This window comes from Oryctolagus cuniculus, chromosome 2 (assembly GCF_051225735.1).
Source record: "Oryctolagus cuniculus isolate XC-2025 breed Fujian yellow rabbit chromosome 2, ASM5122573v1, whole genome shotgun sequence".
NCBI classification, from domain to species: domain Eukaryota; kingdom Metazoa; phylum Chordata; class Mammalia; order Lagomorpha; family Leporidae; genus Oryctolagus; species Oryctolagus cuniculus.
In genome coordinates this window covers 10672910-10690544 of record NC_142868.1, presented here as the reverse complement: position 1 = coordinate 10690544, position 17635 = coordinate 10672910, and the positions used below count along the sequence as shown (strand labels likewise).

Below are 17635 nucleotides of genomic sequence, written 5' to 3'. Positions count from 1 at the left end.
TACAATAAATAATGATATGTCAAAAATAATTATTTTGAGTTTCTGATGGTAATTTTATAATAAGCTGCTAATCTAAGAAGCAAAATAAAAAGGTATATTCAAATCTGACAGTGTACTGTGAATCATTGAGAATAAGTCTTTTCATACCACTTCCAACTCCCTCGTGGTCCAGTGTCACATGCTGGTTACTGCTAAACTCCACTTCTTCAATAGGAGCCCTTCCAGTAACCACAGTAGTCTCAGGAATGGGCAGAAACACTTCTGCGAGCAAGGTGGCACTACTGTGTCCAACGGTTTCATAGACCTGAGAATCAGGAAGAGAAATGGCCAATAAGAAACTCCACAGAATGTGCTCACTTTCAGGTAGTCAGTCCCCACTGTCAGGGTGTGGAGGCTACTGAGAGCTCATCTCAGCTCAGAGAGCCTTCTCAGAGTGAAAAAGTGAGTTGTGCTACTATGGTCACCATGGAGATCAGCTTACATTCTGTTTGTGGTCAAGTTATCGACACCTTGTCTTCTCACCTGGCCTAAACTTTTGGGGTAGGGGAGTTCATTAAAGTAGGAGGCTAGTATGGTTGTTTTTGTTCCAGATCAACATGCAAGTTACTAAGGGAATGGGCTTTCTGCTTTTCCTGGTTGAGGTTGTGTCCAGACAGCTATGTTGTCAAGTGGAATGGGTGAGACAGCATGGATATCACATTAGACAGTATATCATCTGCACCAACCTCAACGCCAGTAGAAGCCCCCTACCCAGAGCATTCCTGAGTGTCATGTTTGGACCTACTATGTAATAATTCTCTCAAATTCTTCCCTTGAAGACTTCACTTTATTTGTTAGCTGTTGACACCTTCCCCAGTTGGTTCCTTCTCAGGACTTCTTCCAAGATGGAGCCAGTTAGAACACCCGTAGCTGAGATCAAGTCCCCTGATGTCTCATCATAATGCCATCACCATGAGGTGAAGGGCCCACTCCCAGGGCAACCAAGGATCAAGGAGAACATACAAGCTTTACTAGTAAAAAGATCTACCAATAAACTTTAGCAGTAATTCAACTCTACTAAAAAAGAAAGAGGTAATTTTTGATTTATATTAAAGTATTTATATTAAAGTATTAAATTTATATTAAAGTATTTGAAGAAAACTTCAAACATACATAATTCAGGAATTATGATATACATGGACTCACCACCTAGACTAAACTATCATGAATCCATGGCCAATCTCATTCACCTCTATTCTCAATACTTTCCTTCCTCTCTAATGTCTTGAATCTAGACATAATATCGGCTACTAATGATAGGGACTCTAGGGGCTCACAGAAAGGAAAGAAAAACACAGGAAAGAAAAACCCATAATGTTAACTCTCCAGGAGCCCTAAGGGAGGGGGAGACAGGAGACTGAGGAAGCACATAACCTAATCTTCAGACAGTGTTGGATCTGCTGAACAGACCTGATCGAGAACTCTGCAAATTCTATGCAAGACAGGCAGTTCAATGTCAGTTCCCCGATTGGTTCATGTAGTAAGCCTCATTAGCACACATATCGACCAATCCTGGAGAATGTCCTTTTTAGAAATCCATCAAAGTCTCAGCCAAGCACTTAAGGGTAGCCAGTCCTTTGGGCAGGTACTCCTGACTGCTGAAGCTCAACCTCAATCAAGCCAGCAGAGAGGCAGCAACCCAAGACAGCCCATGTTGATGGAGCCAGCAGAGGGGAGAGGCTAGGACCCAGAGACAGCGGCACTCAGTGGACCCAGCGGAGAGGAGAGAGCTGTAACACAGAGAGTTATAGCGCAAAGAACTGTAACATGAGAGCTGTGCTGCTTCTCAAGGATCCAACAGAATCTGCCACATCTCTCAGGGGGACACAGACCCGAGTGACTCCTCCCGCCACTGCTCCTGTGCCACCAACTCCAGAACTCCCACACATATTTGGGGGCTCACTCGGGATGGCTGGAGGGGTAAGTGAAAGCAGGCTAGACATAGTTACTAATCTCTGCCTCCTGATTGGTTGTTACTCTTCCCTCCTGACTGGTTAAATCTGCACTCACTTTTCAGAAAGGAGCCAATCGGAGAGAGTCACTTTGAGTTAAGAGAGTACTTGTAGATTCCGTAGGCAACTCCTCCCTTGGAGTCTACCTCCTGACTGCTGTGGCAGGAAGTGTCTCACTTTCAATGTACCTGGCTTTGCTCACTGTCCCTGTCCATATGGAAATTCTCCTTCAATGTGAGACAAGAACTGAGATCGCTCAATAGGTCTATAAACACACACAGTTTGAAGAATATGGAGTAGGTTATAAGTTACTGAACAGAAGAATTTGATTTGTTCTGTTAAATTATGGACCCAACAGCACGAAGCTCCAGCCTGAGAAGTATTTCCTTTCGTTTTTCTTACATGTTTAACATTTTCCAGAATTTTGCTTCACAGAGACGCCTTTCCTATGAAGCTCACTCGGGGCTGTGGGTGTACTATCTTGTATAATCTCTCCGATGGTCCTGTGAAGGATGATTTATGGTGACAATTAAGTAAGATAACTGTCCCAGCAGTTCCAGATGATGGATTTGAGGCTCAACACGGGGAGAAACTGCTCATGATCATCAGGCAGTTAAGTAAAAAATCTAGGATTAGAACAATTATTTTTACTTCAAACTCATTTCTTTTTTTGCAATAGCTTTTTCATAGGCCAGATAAAATCAGAAAGGTGATTAGAGAAGAGTTCTTTAAAGTCATAACCAAGATCCATAAGATATAATTAGCATAGACAAATTGGTAAGAAATAGTGAGCGATCAAAACAGAATTTAAAACCTGAATGAAAGAACCAGAAGAAATGGAATCTCAGTAAACGCAATGGCTATAATAAAAGGTTAATGCATCACCTTATTCGCATGCAATGGTGGTAAAACAAAACAAAACCACTGACCTCATCCTGTGTGAGACTTTGCGTTGCTCAGTATTCCCAAGGATGTTGTCAATGGACTGAATATCTGTGCCCCTCAAAATTCATATGTTGAAATCCTAACCCCCAATGTGACTGTAGCAGGGCAAGGGGTCTTTGGGAGTTTATTAGGTTATGAGGGTGGAGCTCTCTGGCTCTCTCACCACCATGTGAGGACACAACAGAACAGACAGTAACCAGAAACCCAGAAGGTGCCCTCACCCTCACCCGGCCATGCTGGCAAGCGGGCCTCAGACTTCCAGCCTCCTGAATGGTGAGAAATAGGTTTCAATGATCTGTAAAGCTACCCAGTCTATGGTGCAGCCTGAACCTACCAGGGCACCCACCAACACCAACTTATGGTGCCACCACATCCTGTACTACCCTATAGAAGCACTTGTCCACTCCATGTCAGTTTCTCTCCCTAGACAATGAGATTCCTGAGGGTCAGAATTTTATTTGATTTCCCCTTGAATGCCCAGGATATCTGTGAATCAACGTAGGTAGGAGGGCACATGGATGAAAACTGAGATGGACTTGTTCTCTTCTCTGTTCAACTCTTGGATGTGGGTATGCTATGGCTCACAATTTCTCACTCTTTATTTTACTCCTCACCTCCTTCCACACCTGCAGGGGGCAGTGTGGTGGCCAGGAAAGGGCAGCTTTGTGGGCCAGCAGCTCCAGATCTAAATCCTGGCTTTGCCACTTACTAGCTGTGTGACCTTTAGCAGGACTCCAAAGCTTTGCTCTCATTGTAAAATAACGACATTACCTAAGGCTCAAGGGGAAGACAAAGGTTAAGCTTAGCTGAGATGGATAAAAAGCCTCGTACCTTCATTACAAGTTCAATAAATGTTCTTCTGTTAGGCATACAGTTGTCAATAAGCACATGCTTTCCAGTGCACGAAGCTCTTTCATAAAGATGATTATGTTTCCCAAATATGACATCCCATTGAATTGATTTTAGTAAACTTGATGGCATAATAATTTTATTTAAATTAAATTTAAACATAAAATCTATCTTTTCAGGATGTCTTGCTTATTTTTAGTGAATAAATCACTGAGCATTTATAGAAATTTCATGGTACATTCCTTATTTTAATTAAATCAGCAGGCCAGTAAAAATATTAAAGAATAAACTATACTTCATCAACATTTCTGGATTCCCAAAGGCAAGGAAGGAGGTAAAGAAGAACCACATTAAATAGATGGTGGAATAGGGAGGGAGCTTACTGCTCTAGAAAAAAGAAGGGGCTCTTTTCTCCCTGATCACCCTGCAACCAGTACCCTGTAACAAGGTGATAGGGGATGGGTGTCATTTTGGACATATGTAACAGACACCACAGAAATTAAAAAAGAATCATCAGAAACTACTACAAACTGTTGTATGCCAACAAATTCGGAAACCTAGAAGAAATGGAGAGATTCCTGGGACACATATATCCTAACCAAATTGGGCTATGAAGATATGGAAAACCTAAACAGACCCATAACCAACATGGAAATTGAATCAGTAATAAAAAACTCTCCCAACAAAGAAAAGCCCAGGACTAGATACCTTCACTGCTGAATTCTACCGGACATTTAAAGAACTCCTATTATTCTCAAGCTATTCAAAAGAATTGAAAGGGATGGAATCCTCCCAGATTCTAGGAAGTCAACATCACCGTAAATCCTAAACCTGAAAAAGGTACTGCAGAGAAAGAGAACTACAGACCAATTTCCCTGATGAACATAGGCACAAAAATCCTCAAGAAAATACTAGCCAATCGAATCCAACAACACATCAGAAAGATCATTCACCCAGACCAAGTGGGATGCAGGGATCCCTGGTATGCAGGGATGGTTCAACATTCCCAAATAAATCAATGTGATACATCACATTAACAAACTTCTGAACAAAAACCACATGATTATCTCAATGGATGCAGAAAAAGCATTAATACAACACCTGTTCATGATGAAAACTCCAAACAAATTGGGTACAGAAGCAATATTCCTCAACATAATCAAGGAAATTTATGACAAACCCATGGCCAGTGCCCTATTGAATGGAGAAAAGTTGGAAGCATTTCCAGTGAGATCTGGAACCAGACAAGGATGCACACTCTCACCACTGCTATTCAATACAATCCTTGACGTTTTAGCCAGAGCCATTAGGTAAGAAAAAGAAATGAAAGGGATACAAATTAGGAAGGAGGAAGTCAAATTATCTCTACCTTCAAATAACTTGATTCTATATCTAGAGGATCCTGAAGACTCTACTAAGAGACTATTAGAACTCATAGAAGAGTTTGGTAAAATAGCAGGAAATAAAGTGAACACACAAAAATCAACAGCCTGTGTATATACAAACAATGCCCTGGCTAGAAAGAACTTCTAATCAATCCCATTCACAATAGTGACAAAAAAAAAAAATCAAATACCTTGGAATAAATTTAAACAAGGATGTCAAAGATATCTACAAAGAGAATTACAAAACATTTAAGAAATAGAAGCTACAGAAAAATGGAAAAATCTTCCATGTTCATGGATTAGATGAGTCAATATCATCGAAATGTCCATACTACTGAAAGTAATTTATAGGGTCAATGCAATAGCAGTCAAAATCCCAAGGACATTCTTCTCAGATCTAGAAAAAATGCTGGAATGGGTCATCAAAGAAGGTGGTACCTTTCTCTGAAGGGAAGAGAGAAATTCCACTTTGATTATGGCCTTGTCTAAATAAGGCTGGAGTTTGTGAACTCAAGAGGCTTCCATAGCCCTGGCAGATCACGACAAGAGCTTCGGGTGATTACTGACGTCATAAATTAGAGTGTCAATTGTTAAATGAACAACAGGAATAACTGGGCACTTACTTCCCATGTAGGACCTCTGTCCTTAATGTGCTGTACTATGAGAATTAACGGTAAAACTACTCTTCAAACAGTACGTTATACTTGTGTGTGTGTGTGTGTGGGTACAAACTGTTAAAATCTTTACTTAGTATATACCAAGTTGATCTTCTGTATATATAGATAATTAAAAATGAATCTTAATGAAGAATAGGATGGGAGAGGGAGTAGGAGGTGGGGTGGGGGTGGGGGTGGGAGGGTGGGTATGGGGGGAAGAACCACTATATTCCAAAAGCCATGCCTATGAAATTTATATTTATTAAATAAAAGTTTTCTAAAAAAAAAAAAGAAAAAATGATGCTGAAATTTGTATGGAAACACAGGAGACCCTGGATAGCCAAAGCAATCTTATGCAACAAAATCAAAGCCAGAGGCATCACAACACCAGATTTCAAGACATACTACATGGCAGTTATAATCAAAACAGCCTGCTACTGGTACAAAAACAGATGGATAGACCAATGGAAGATAATAGAAATGCCAGAAATCAATCCAATCATCTACAAACAACTTATCTTTGAGAAATTAGCTAAAATCAATCCCTGAATAAGGACAGTCTCTTCAACAAATACTGCTGGGAATACTGGATCTCCACATGGCAGAAGTATGAAGCAAGACCCCTACCTTGCACCTTACACAAAAATCCACTCTAAATGCATTAATACCTAAATGTATGATCCAATACCATAGAGAACATTGGGGAAACCCTGCAAGACATTGATTTAGGCAAAGAGTTCTTGGAAATGATCCCAGAGGCACAGGCAATCAAAGCCAAAATGAACAAATGGGATTACATTCAATTGAGAAGCTTCTGTACTACAACAGAAACAACTAGCAAGGTGAAGAGGCAACGGACAGAATGAGAGAAAATATTTGCAAACTATACAACTGATAAAGGATTAATAGCCAGAATATATAAGCAGATCAAGAAAATCAACAACAAACAACAAAACAAACTACCCAGTTAATAAAAGGGCCAGTTAAACATGCATTTTTCAAAAAAGGAAATCCAAATGGCCAACAGACACAAGAAAAAATGCTTGGGATTGCTAGCTATCAGGAAAATGCAAATCAAAACCACAATGAGGTTTCACCTCACCCCAGTTAGAATGGCATACAGAGATCTCATACAGAGATCAATAAACAACAAATGCTAGCAAGGATATGAAGGAAAAGGTATCCTAATCCAATGTTGGTGGGAATTTAAACTGGTAAAGCCACTATGGAAGACAGTATGGAGATACCTCAGAAATCTGAATGTAGTCCTACCATATGACCCAGCCATCCCACTCCTGGGAATTGAAATGAAATCAGCTTATGAAAGAGTTATCTGTACTCCTATATTTATTGCAGCTCCATTTGCAATAGCTAAGACATGCAATCAACCCCGGTGTTCAGATCACCTGAAGACAGGGTAAAGAAATTATTGGATATGTACCCCATGGAATACTACACAGTGGTAAAAAACAAACATGAAATCTGGTCATTTGCAAAAAAAAAATGGATGAATCTGGAAAGCATCATACTTAGTGAAGCAAGGCAGTCCCAAAGAAATAAATATCATATGTTCTCCCTGATCCGTGACAACTAATAGAGCACCTAGAAGGCAATCTGTGGAAATGAAATTGACATTTTGAAAATCAATGACTTTAAACAGGCCTTGATTATTGAGGAACATTTTTTTTTCATAATATTTGTTGAACTCTTTACTTAAAGAGTTAATCATATGTGTATAAAGTTCATTGAAAATAGATCTTAGTAAAAAATAAGAGTGGGAATAGGAGAGGGAGGAGGAAGAAAGGTGGGAGTGTGGGCGGGAGGGTGGGCGTGGCAGAAAGAATGGCCATGTTCCCAAAGTTGTAATTATAAAATGTATGAAGTTTCTAACTATAAGTCTGTATAGTTCTGCATGCAGTCCTACAGACTTACCACTAAGGGAACAGTGTGTGCTCTGTGATGGTCTCCATGCTTGACCACGGCAGTGTCACCTCTGGTGGACATCAGTGGGTAGCTCATTTTGCCCAGACTGCACCCTCATTCCTGTCGATTGTCCAGAGGCAATGACGGGGACTCTTGGGGCCAACTCTGTAGGTAAGAGGAAATCGAGGACTCCCAGGGATGGTGAACTGGGACTACTCTCTCAGAAGATGGTTCTCTACTTTTCATTTCATAAGAAAAAATGGATTCCATTTGACAAGGCCAAAAAAGAAAAATCCCAAATTTTCCCCCAAACTTTTCATACTACTCTCCTATGTTAGCAGCAAGTCTATTTAATGCTAAAATAAAATGCTGTTTAAAAAAATTGAAAAATGGGTAGTCTGGGCTTTAAATAGGCAATTAGAAATGGTTTTCTGTATAATTAAGTTTAATTTTTGCCTTCTCACTAAGCCAGCCTTCTCAGTCTCAGCACTGCTGTCATTTTGGGCTGAGCAGTCCTTGGTTGGGCGAGTTGCCCTGTACATTGCAGGCTGTTCAACAGCGTGCATGACCTCAACCCACCAGTTACTGATCATCAAAAGCATCTCCAGGCATTGTCAGATACCCCCTAGGGGCAAAATTAACACTGAGAAGCACTTCTCTCAGAAAAATGAGTGTGCATCTGAAGAAACAATGTTAACGAAGAAATGATTTGGGAAATCGGATTTGTTTTACATTCAGATGTTCCAAAATTTTTGTTGTATAAAGCAAAGCAGCGGTGAATTCAGAACAGCAATTAGGTCAACCGCTGAAAATTGAGGCCATTTTAAAAATTATTACTCCTCCTGCATTTGGAATGTTGTAAACAGTAACTCAAGAATCTGGTGCAAGTTTAACTGCTAATGGGATTTAGAATTGTAAAGATGAGATGAAGTTAAGAAATTTAAGGAAATTAAGCTAAAACATAGAAAATAATTTCATCCTGAAATAAAGTTTATCTTGCATGTTTTTCAATGTTTATTTTCATCTACTTGTAAGGCAGAGTGAGAGAGTGAGAGTGAGAAATCCTGGAACTCCATCCAGTCTCTCACATGGGTGGCAGGGACCCAAGTACTCGGCCGTTTCCCCCTATCTCCCAGGAGTATTGGCAGGGAGCTGGATCAAAAGTAGAGCAGCTGGAGGCCGGCGCTGTGGCTCACTTGTTTAATCCCATATGGGCGCCGGGTTCTAGTCCCGGTTGCTCCTCTTCCAGTCCAGCTCTCTGCTGTGGCCTGGAAGTGCAGTGGAGGATGGCCCAAGTCCTTGGGTCCCTGCACCTGCATGGGAGACCAGGAAGAAGCACCTGGCTCCTGGCTTTGGATCGGTGCAGCGCAGGCCATAGTGGCCATTTGGGGGGTGAACCAATGGAAGGAAGATCTTTCTGTCTCTCTATAACTCTGTCAAATAAAAATAAAGTAGAGCAGCTGGGACTCCAACTGGGCACTCCGATATGGGATGAGGTGTCCCAAGTGGTGGCTTTAACTGCTGTTCCAAGACGCCCACCCCTATTGCATGGTTTTAAGCCATGTTTTCTGGATTGGAAAGAGTTTCATCTCTTGCACCTGGTGGCACTGGAGCCAGCACAGTGACAGTTGTCATCCTGGCTGCCCTTGATGTCACTTCTCCAGTGAGGCTGTCTCCTGGTGAATGTCCACGCCTCCACTCGGCACTGAGCTAGAAGTTTCCTATTCTTGTGCCCACAGACTCCCTCTCCCCACTCAGAAAGTTGAGAACTCCCTCCCTAGGCCTGCCCTCATTCACTTCTCCCCACCAAGAGATCTTTCCAAGGAGATCCCTTCAGCACGTCTGGACCCCCTTCCCAGAATGCTGTGTACTCTGGACCCTCCTACCCTCCTAACTTCCCTTATTTCCATCATCTTTCACGCCCCGGCTGCTCTGCTCATAGCTGACAAATGTGCTCCAATGGTCACACCCGAAAGTAAACCACTCTTCCCTTTCAACCTCCCATTCCACGTCCCTCCCTCCCTTCCCCACCAAGCCTCCTCTTGTGTCTTCATTTTCTCTCCTCCCATTCTATTGGACCCTAATCTTCAAGCCCTCCTGTCACGTCACCTCAGTGTAACTGTCATGTCAGGAATCCTGTCTAGTTGATCCTCCCGTTCCCACAACGCTTAGTAAGCTCTTGTGGGCTGAATGCACAAACCAGAGTCATTGCAACATTGTGAGGTGGTTCAGAGAACAGGTTCTGGGCCCATGCCCTGGCTCTGCCACTCTCTGTGTGGTCCAAGGCAGTGACTTAACTTTTCCAAACATGTCAGTTTTCCCATCTGTAAGATGGGAGGACAATTCAGCTACGGTAGGATTGCTGTGAAGATTAAATGGGTGCATACATCAAAAAGGTTTAAAATGGTGCCTGGCATACTATAATCATTCAACAGCTCTTCTGTTGCACTAGATGTTGTTAACACTACTCAATACACGATGATGCCTGATGCATCAGTACTCAGAGTGTGAGAGATAAGACCTGGTGCCGGGGACCTGTTAAGGCTTTGGGGATCTCTGAGTACAGGGATCTGTCATGGTGCTGGGGATCTGTCATGGTGTGGGGGATCTGTCAGGGTGCAGGGATCTGTCTGCTAATTTTGGACTTTGTTCTTAACCATTAGATTCTTTTTATTTTTATTTTTATTTTTTTTTTTTTTATTTTTTGACAGGCAGAGTGAACAGTGAGAGAGAGAGAGACAGAGAGAAAGGTCTTCCTTTGCCGTTGGTTCACCCTCCAATGGCCGCCGCGGCCGGTGCACTACACTGATCCGATGGCAGGAGCCAGGTACTTCTCCTGGTCTCCCATGGGGTGCAGGGCCCAAGTACTTGGGCCATCCTCCACTGCACTCCTGGGCCACAGCAGAGAGCTGGCCTGGAAGAGGAGCAACCGGGACAGAATCTGGTTCCCCAACCGGGACTAGAACCCGGTGTGCCGGTGCCACAAGGCGGAGGATTAGCCTAGTGAGCCGCGGCACTGGCCAACCATTAGATTCAATGGAGACAGCAAAGCAAACATAAAAGTTAGCATCAAACAGACGTGGGTTTAACTTTGCTCTACCAGGTGACTTTAGTGCTCAATTATGCATTTCTGAAGCTCAGATTGCTCATCTTTAATTTGGAAGATTAGCTGTCTCTGTGGTTTTCTCAGGTACAGCATGAGATAGCGTCAGACATGTAATGATAATGAACACTGTTTCCTAGAGACTTCCTCATTTCCACCGGCTCCAAACTACCCAAGCTCTCAGACAGATTTAGGTGTCTACACCTGGCTTCCCCTTGTTCAGGGCCACCGATCCTTGCACTCTGCCACTTGCCCTTTCTACCTGCTCCCAGACACCCAGTTCCTCCACTTGGCACAGACTGTCACTCACGCAGACTGCAGACAAGTGAAATGTGTGCAAAAATGTATGTGCACAAAGGACTAACAGAAGCCAAAAAATGAGCTAGACAGACATTTCTCCAAACGTGTTTTCTCCAGGCTGATAGCGTTAGTCCACAGACAAGCCAGAGAAATCAGGGGAGGCCTCGGGCAGACTCAAGCCATCACCACTGGGGTGAAAAGGGGTATTTCCCCACCTCAGTTCACATGCCAGGAATACAAAGCCCAACAGGATTGGTTCAGATGGAAGAGTAATAATGCTAAAATATCTCAGGCCATTCAGCAGTAGGAACACGACAGAATCAGGGGGTCAAAAGGTGAGGGTGGGGTAAAATTACAGAAATGAGTGAGAAAGAGGAAGGTAATTAACAAAGTTTTTAACATTTGTACGCTAGATTTCATTTGTGACAGGCTAAGCATTTATTGTGAAGCAAACAACTTTGGAAGCCAAGATTTTCCAGATCTTTCTGCGAGGACTCTGATCTAACTCTCCCGTCCTGGGAAGGCCACTCTCACCCTTCTCCTAAGCCAACTTTCACCCCACTTTTTTTTTTTTTTTTTTTTACTCTCCTCAAGCTGTGCTGTTCCCACTACTTGGGACTGCAATGCCCTCACTTAATTCCTTCTTCTCAGTTCTATAGCGAAGCCCTGATCCCTGATCCTGTCCTGTCTCCCTGGGATTTTTGTGCCAGCCTTTTTGGCCTTATCTGCTGCTTGGACTGTGACCTTCTTATTTTAGGGCTGGCAGGAAGCACTGAGCCCTACAAATATGCAACAATCAAAGACACAGCTCCTTCCCTTCTGTGGTTCTTGACAGCCACACACCAATGCATGCTGTTTCTCTGTAGCTCTCTCATTTCCTGTCTGGACTAGAAACTCTTCCCCCACCCCGTGGCAGGGGAGAGTGGCCCCTGTGCACCCCTCTATATACATGGCTTCCAATTCTTCCCCACACGCCCAGCTCAGTACCAGATACTCAGATGGCCCTTAACAATCAAGTAGCAAACACTCATGAATTGGTTGTTGGGTCAACAGTAGATGCATCATGGTTTTGAGACCATTACAACTTTTTCTGAAATCCATTAGGCTGTAAAGCTAAGAATGTGACAGCATTGGCATAAACATGCATTCCAAGTGAGTATTTTCTTATGTTCTTCAAGTTGCCAATAATCTTGAACCTTACCTAGTTCGAAACTAGCAATTATATGGAAGAGTTTCAATAACACAGCCCTGGAGACTGGAAATGTAATATCCCTTAAATTGATTTCATCTATAGTGGCTACGCAGTCATAAAATTATGCCAATGGGATACAGTTTGATCAGTTATGCAATCCCTTTAGATAGTTTAAGAAGTAAGCCAGGACTCCTTTAACTTGCCATATTTCAGAAAAAGTTTACAAGATTCGAACTAATTGCCTGTGAGTATAGTATGGAGGTATAGGAGAAAACTTCCCTTTTAGTTTAGAAATTCATTCTATCGTATTTCAGAAAACTGCCCTTTTCACATTATCTTGTAAAGAATTATTCCATTGTAAGATTCAGAACAAGGTACTATTCAAGGTAGTTAACAGGCGATAGCACTGGCGGCTTTGCTTACATTTAGGATATTTGTGAAATAAAACATTGGTGTGCTGGTGCAAGACGGAAGACTGTGCTCCTTCCTCAAGTAATTCAGAGAACTCAGAGCGTCCCATAAAGAGCGTGGCGTCCAGGCACTGCCCTCGTGGTCTGAGCTCTTGCTGCGGGGCTGGGGCCCGCTCTCCTGCCCCTAAGGCGTCTAAGGTGGGAGCCTCCTCCCGGCTTCCCACCTGCTACAGTACCGCCCGCTGCTCTCCCTCGCCGCACTCTGGCCCTCTCTCTGTTCTTCGTGTTAGCCGTGCTTGTCCTCACGCCAGCTTTTCCTCTACAGGGGAGGTTTTAACCATGCACCTCAAACTAGGAGGCAAAACTCAGAAAGCTGAAATGTTTGTGCTGTGCGCAAGCAGAGAGGGAGTGGCTCCGAGGTGGGCCTTCAGCGCCCCCTCGTGGATGCGGGGCAGGTGACACGCGGGACTCCTGGACTTTGTGATAATTACTCAGTCAAGTTAGACTTAACCCAGATGCACCTGTGTGCCAGTCTTACTGAACCTTGAGGTGACCCCTGCAAGGGTGGGGCGGCCGTGGGAAGCCGTGAGGACTCAGGGCCACTCGCCCGCAGACGCTCCCGGACAGAAGGCACTGCCCTTGGAAGAGTGCCCTGCAAGGGCTGCTCTCCACTGGGTGGGCACAGCACGGGCTTCCTCTTCGCCACACCTGAGGCGGGCTCTGGCCTTCGGTGGACGGTGCCTCAGGCTGAGCTGCGTGTCCGTGGGTGGCGAGGAGGCGGTCACTGCAGCAGACTCACAGGCAGCTGGAGAACAGCGCCCACAGGGACCCTGCTCTGCCCCTCGCGTGTTCCCAGGCCATCAGCCCCTGAGCAGGGGACGGAGCTGGGTGAGGAGCCCAGGGAGAGCAGGGCTAGTTAGGGCTGGCTGTGCCCACCCGGGTCCCTGGCCCACCACCCCAGCGCAGCGTGGGGCAGCCTCCACTCCTCTTCACACAGAATCACCTCGTGTTACTCCCTGTGAAATCGAGGTGAGGATGGGAGTGGGGGAGGAGTAGAAATTCATGGAGACCATTTTCCCGTGGATAATATTCAGAAGGGAGTTTCCAGGCTTAAGGAAATCTAGTTTTCCACAAAAACTCCAAATGTAAACCTATTTCTAATACTTAAAAAAAAGCACAAGTGTCATCCCCTCACCCATATTAACAGCAAAATGATTTCTTATTTTTTAGGTTCCAGAATATTTAGACTTTTTTTAAACCTTAGGTAATATTTTACAGAATTTATGAGTGACTGGATTAAGCCAAGTTCTAAAATTTCAAGGAAAATGTTTAAAAATTTTTTTTATTTTTTATTTTTTTGAGAGGCACAGATGCAGAGAGACAGGCAGGCAGAGATCTTCTGTCCTGTGGTTCATTTCCCTGCAGATGCGTGCAAGAGCCAGTGCTGGGCCAGGCCAAAATCAGGGTCTTGACCTCAATCTGAGTGTCCCACGTGCATGGCAGGGACCCCAGCACTTGAGCACACCTCTGCCTGCCAGGGTGCATGGAGCAGGAGGCTGGAGTTGGAAGCAGAGCCAAGAGTGTCCCAAGTGTGTGTGTCCCAGGCAATGGCTTAGTGGCTGCTGCAAATGCCAGCTGCTCAGCCACCCCTTTAGTTGATGGATCTGGACAAGCCATGGGGTCCCTGTGGCCAGATGGACATTTCTGGGGAGTCAGGGCATCAGCTGTTTACCACTCAGTTCAGAAGTAGATAAATATACTCTTATCTGGTGCCTGCAGACTTAGTGTCAATTACAGTCAATAGGGAGGGACTGCCTGAAGAAATGTGTTGAGAAGGATTCTGATGCTGTACCCAGGCTCAGTAGGGGAATAAAGGCATTATCAGTCATTTCTGGCAAGGGCAATGGATGCAAGTGAGAAATTCCTGCTTAGCAATGGGTGAGACCAGTGCTGATGGTGGATAGGAAACAAGGGTAGGTGCAGCCCTAGTTACTAAGCCTATTAGAACCAAAGGGGAGAAATCTGTTACCATCATACAAGACAATCCACCAAAAGGACAAAGAAGCTTAAGATGCTGCAGTGGGTAGTGTCTTCCAGAAATTATGTGCACCCAGAACTTCAGAACATGACCTAATTTGGAAATAGGGTCTTTGCAGATACAGTTGGTTAAGGACTGAGATGAAATTATAGTGAGTTAGGGTAGGCCCTAACTCCCAAAGAGGGTGCTTTAGAACAGGCAATCAATCAATCAAGCAATAAGTCTTGAAGAGACACAGGGAAGGCTATGTGAAGAGAGAGGCAGGGGCTGCAGCTGTGCTGCCAGAAACCAAGGAACCACAAGCACTGGCATCAGCTGGAAGGGGCGAGGAAGGGATCCCCTCTGGAGCTTCCGGAGGGAGCACACATAAATAAATATCATCGCTGATGGTGGGATTTAGGCTGGTGGGGAGATTTACTAACTAGCACCTGTGTCTCCACTCCCATCATAACTACCTATGATTGGGGCAAAACCAGTTATTGCTCTATTCTGAAAGGGTCCTGGTAGAGGTGAGATGGAAGTATTTCTTTAATGAATGAACCCCTGTCCCCAAACCTCCTCCATCCCCAACTCCTTCTTAGGCGCACACTTCAGCACCATGGCCAGAGTCATTCTGCAGCTTTTTTCTGCCCACCAAGGAGGAGGCTGTTCCTCTCGAAGGTATCAATTCACCTGCACAGCCAGTGGGTGACATAAAACCATCTCACACAGGCAATGACCAACACAGTCATGGGACAGTGAATGTAACTGAAATGTGTACCTGAAGCGTTAAGCTCTCTGGCCAGTTGAATATCTGCAAATTGAAAATCTGTCCAAAGTGAACTCGGAAGTCCGCTCCTAGCTGCCGACTGACCGTTCTGGACACCTCCTTGTTGTTGAAGAGCACCTTCAAGTACACAGAGCGCCTCCTCACGTCTTCTCTTCTCAGAACCTCCACCCTGCAGAGGGAAGACCGTTCATGGTGGGATTAGTATGAATTTATGGAGGATCACTGGGCTATTTGGCAAGTGGACACTGAACAGAACAAGATACACTGGAAGCTACTCTGTCAGTCACATCAGCCCCATTTAACTAAAATAGCCACAGGTCCTGCACGACTTACTTTAATAAAATGATGTGATATGGAACTGATGGAGAAGCCACTGTCAGACCCTGGAAAGGGCACAAGGAATTTAAGAACTGGGGTCCCAACATCACCGTACTGTGGTCTCCTCACTTTCTTCAAACATGCCTTATATTAGCATCCAAGGCAGTGGATTACTAAGCAAACCTATTTCTTGTTGAATGGCATGAATCCAAACCATAGAGATAGTAATGATTTATATTTGGGCAGGAAGTTTTATCCTAAAAAGTATGAGCCGGTGTAGATTTGAGGCTGGGCTGCTTCTCCCACAGGCAGCCTTCCACAGCGTGCTCCCAAGTGGCCAGTGGGATGCATTAGCAGGTGAACCCCAAGAAATGCCCCAAAGTGGGAAGCACCACCAATTTCATACAGCCTGGCCTGACCAAGCCGAGAGAGAGCCAACATTTCTCCTGATCACACCAGGGTAGCTCAATAAACGTATTCCCCACGTGTGTGTGTGTGTGTGTGTGGAGGGCAGGCGTCAGCCTCCTCCACAGGCAGAACGCCTCCTCACCTGGGGCACTGGTCATTGGGTGTCACGCTGCCCGCCAGGCTCAGCTCTGGGACTAGCGTGGGCTCCCCAGGTCTCCTCCTGCTCTGGGCTGCTCGCTCCCTCACTTGCTGCTCCAACACTGCCCTGTCGGTGGGCTCTGGAGGGACGGGCTTTCCAGGGTCTTCCTCGGGTGGGGCCTCCTCGGTCTCTTCATCAGGAGGTTCCTCTGTTGCGTGTTTCTTTTTCTTCTTCCTGGCCCTCTGTTGGGTAAGAGGCAACCCGACATCAATCAGGAATTTCATGTAAGAATAGATCGTTCAGAACCAGACAGACCTGGATGCAGAGCTCAGCTCCCCTTCAATGAGCTGTGTGCTGTGTGCTCTTAGGCAGGTTACTAAGCTACCTGATGTCTCTGGGCCTCAGTTTTTTAATCTACCAAATGGGCACAAGCACAGGAAACTCCTCTGGGGCCTCTGAAGTGAAGCAATGTCTGTAAAACACTTATCATAGTGCCTGGTGCCTAGAAGAGACTTAAAAAATATTAGGCCAGCGCCGCGGCTCACTAGGCTAATCCTCCACCTTGCGGCGCCGGCACACCGGGTTCTAGTCCTGGTCGGGGCGCCAGATTCTGTCCCGGTTGCCCCTCTTCCAGGCCAGCTCTCTGCTGTGGCCTGGGAGTGCAGTGGAGGATGGCCCAAGTACTTGGGCCCTGCACCCCATAGGAGACCAGGAGAAGCACCTGGCTCCTGCCATCGGATCAGCGCGGTGCGCCAGCCGCAGTGCGCCAGCCGCGGTGGCCATTGGAGGGTGAACCAATGGCAAAGGAAGACCTTTCTCTCTGTCTCTCTCTCTCTCACTGTCCACTCTGCCTGTCAAAAAAAAAAAATATTAGCTATTCACGTGATCATTAATACAGGCTCGCAAGGGCAAGAAAGGATCTCATAGTAAGATAAGACTTGAGAGCCAAAGGCACTGCTGACACCCCGGGATTCACTTTTGCGGGGTCATGTGCATAAAGTCATAGAATTTTCTAAAGGAAACCTGGAGGCCTCAGTACCCTGCATTCAGTGGGCTAATGCATGTGAAATACTCCAAACAGAGACTGCTATATTAAGACTTGTTTGCTCACCCACACAGTCAAGGGGGGCTACTCAAAGCCATCCATGAACAAAGCTGGCTGTGGGGTCTGCTGGCTGGGTGGTTTTTTTTTTAAAAGATTTATTTATT

At 44.9% G+C, this 17635-nt stretch overlaps 1 protein-coding gene across 9 annotated transcripts in view; it reads right to left on the bottom strand.

The window, feature by feature from the left end:
• Window positions 1–17635, bottom strand: part of CC2D2A (coiled-coil and C2 domain containing 2A) — a 152314-nt gene that overhangs the window by 52465 nt on the left and 82214 nt on the right. For all 9 annotated transcript variants that reach the window (XR_011386194.2, XM_051830185.3, XM_089326957.1 and 6 more), the window contains 3 exons: window positions 16430–16668; window positions 15553–15730; window positions 148–304 (listed from right to left, as the gene is read on the bottom strand). Coding sequence is in view for 8 of the 9 variants with exons in the window: in XM_051830185.3 (XP_051686145.3) it covers window positions 148–304; window positions 15553–15730; window positions 16430–16668 (574 nt within the window). In the remaining variant the exon portion in view is untranslated. The remainder of the gene's footprint in view (window positions 1–147; window positions 305–15552; window positions 15731–16429; window positions 16669–17635) is intronic.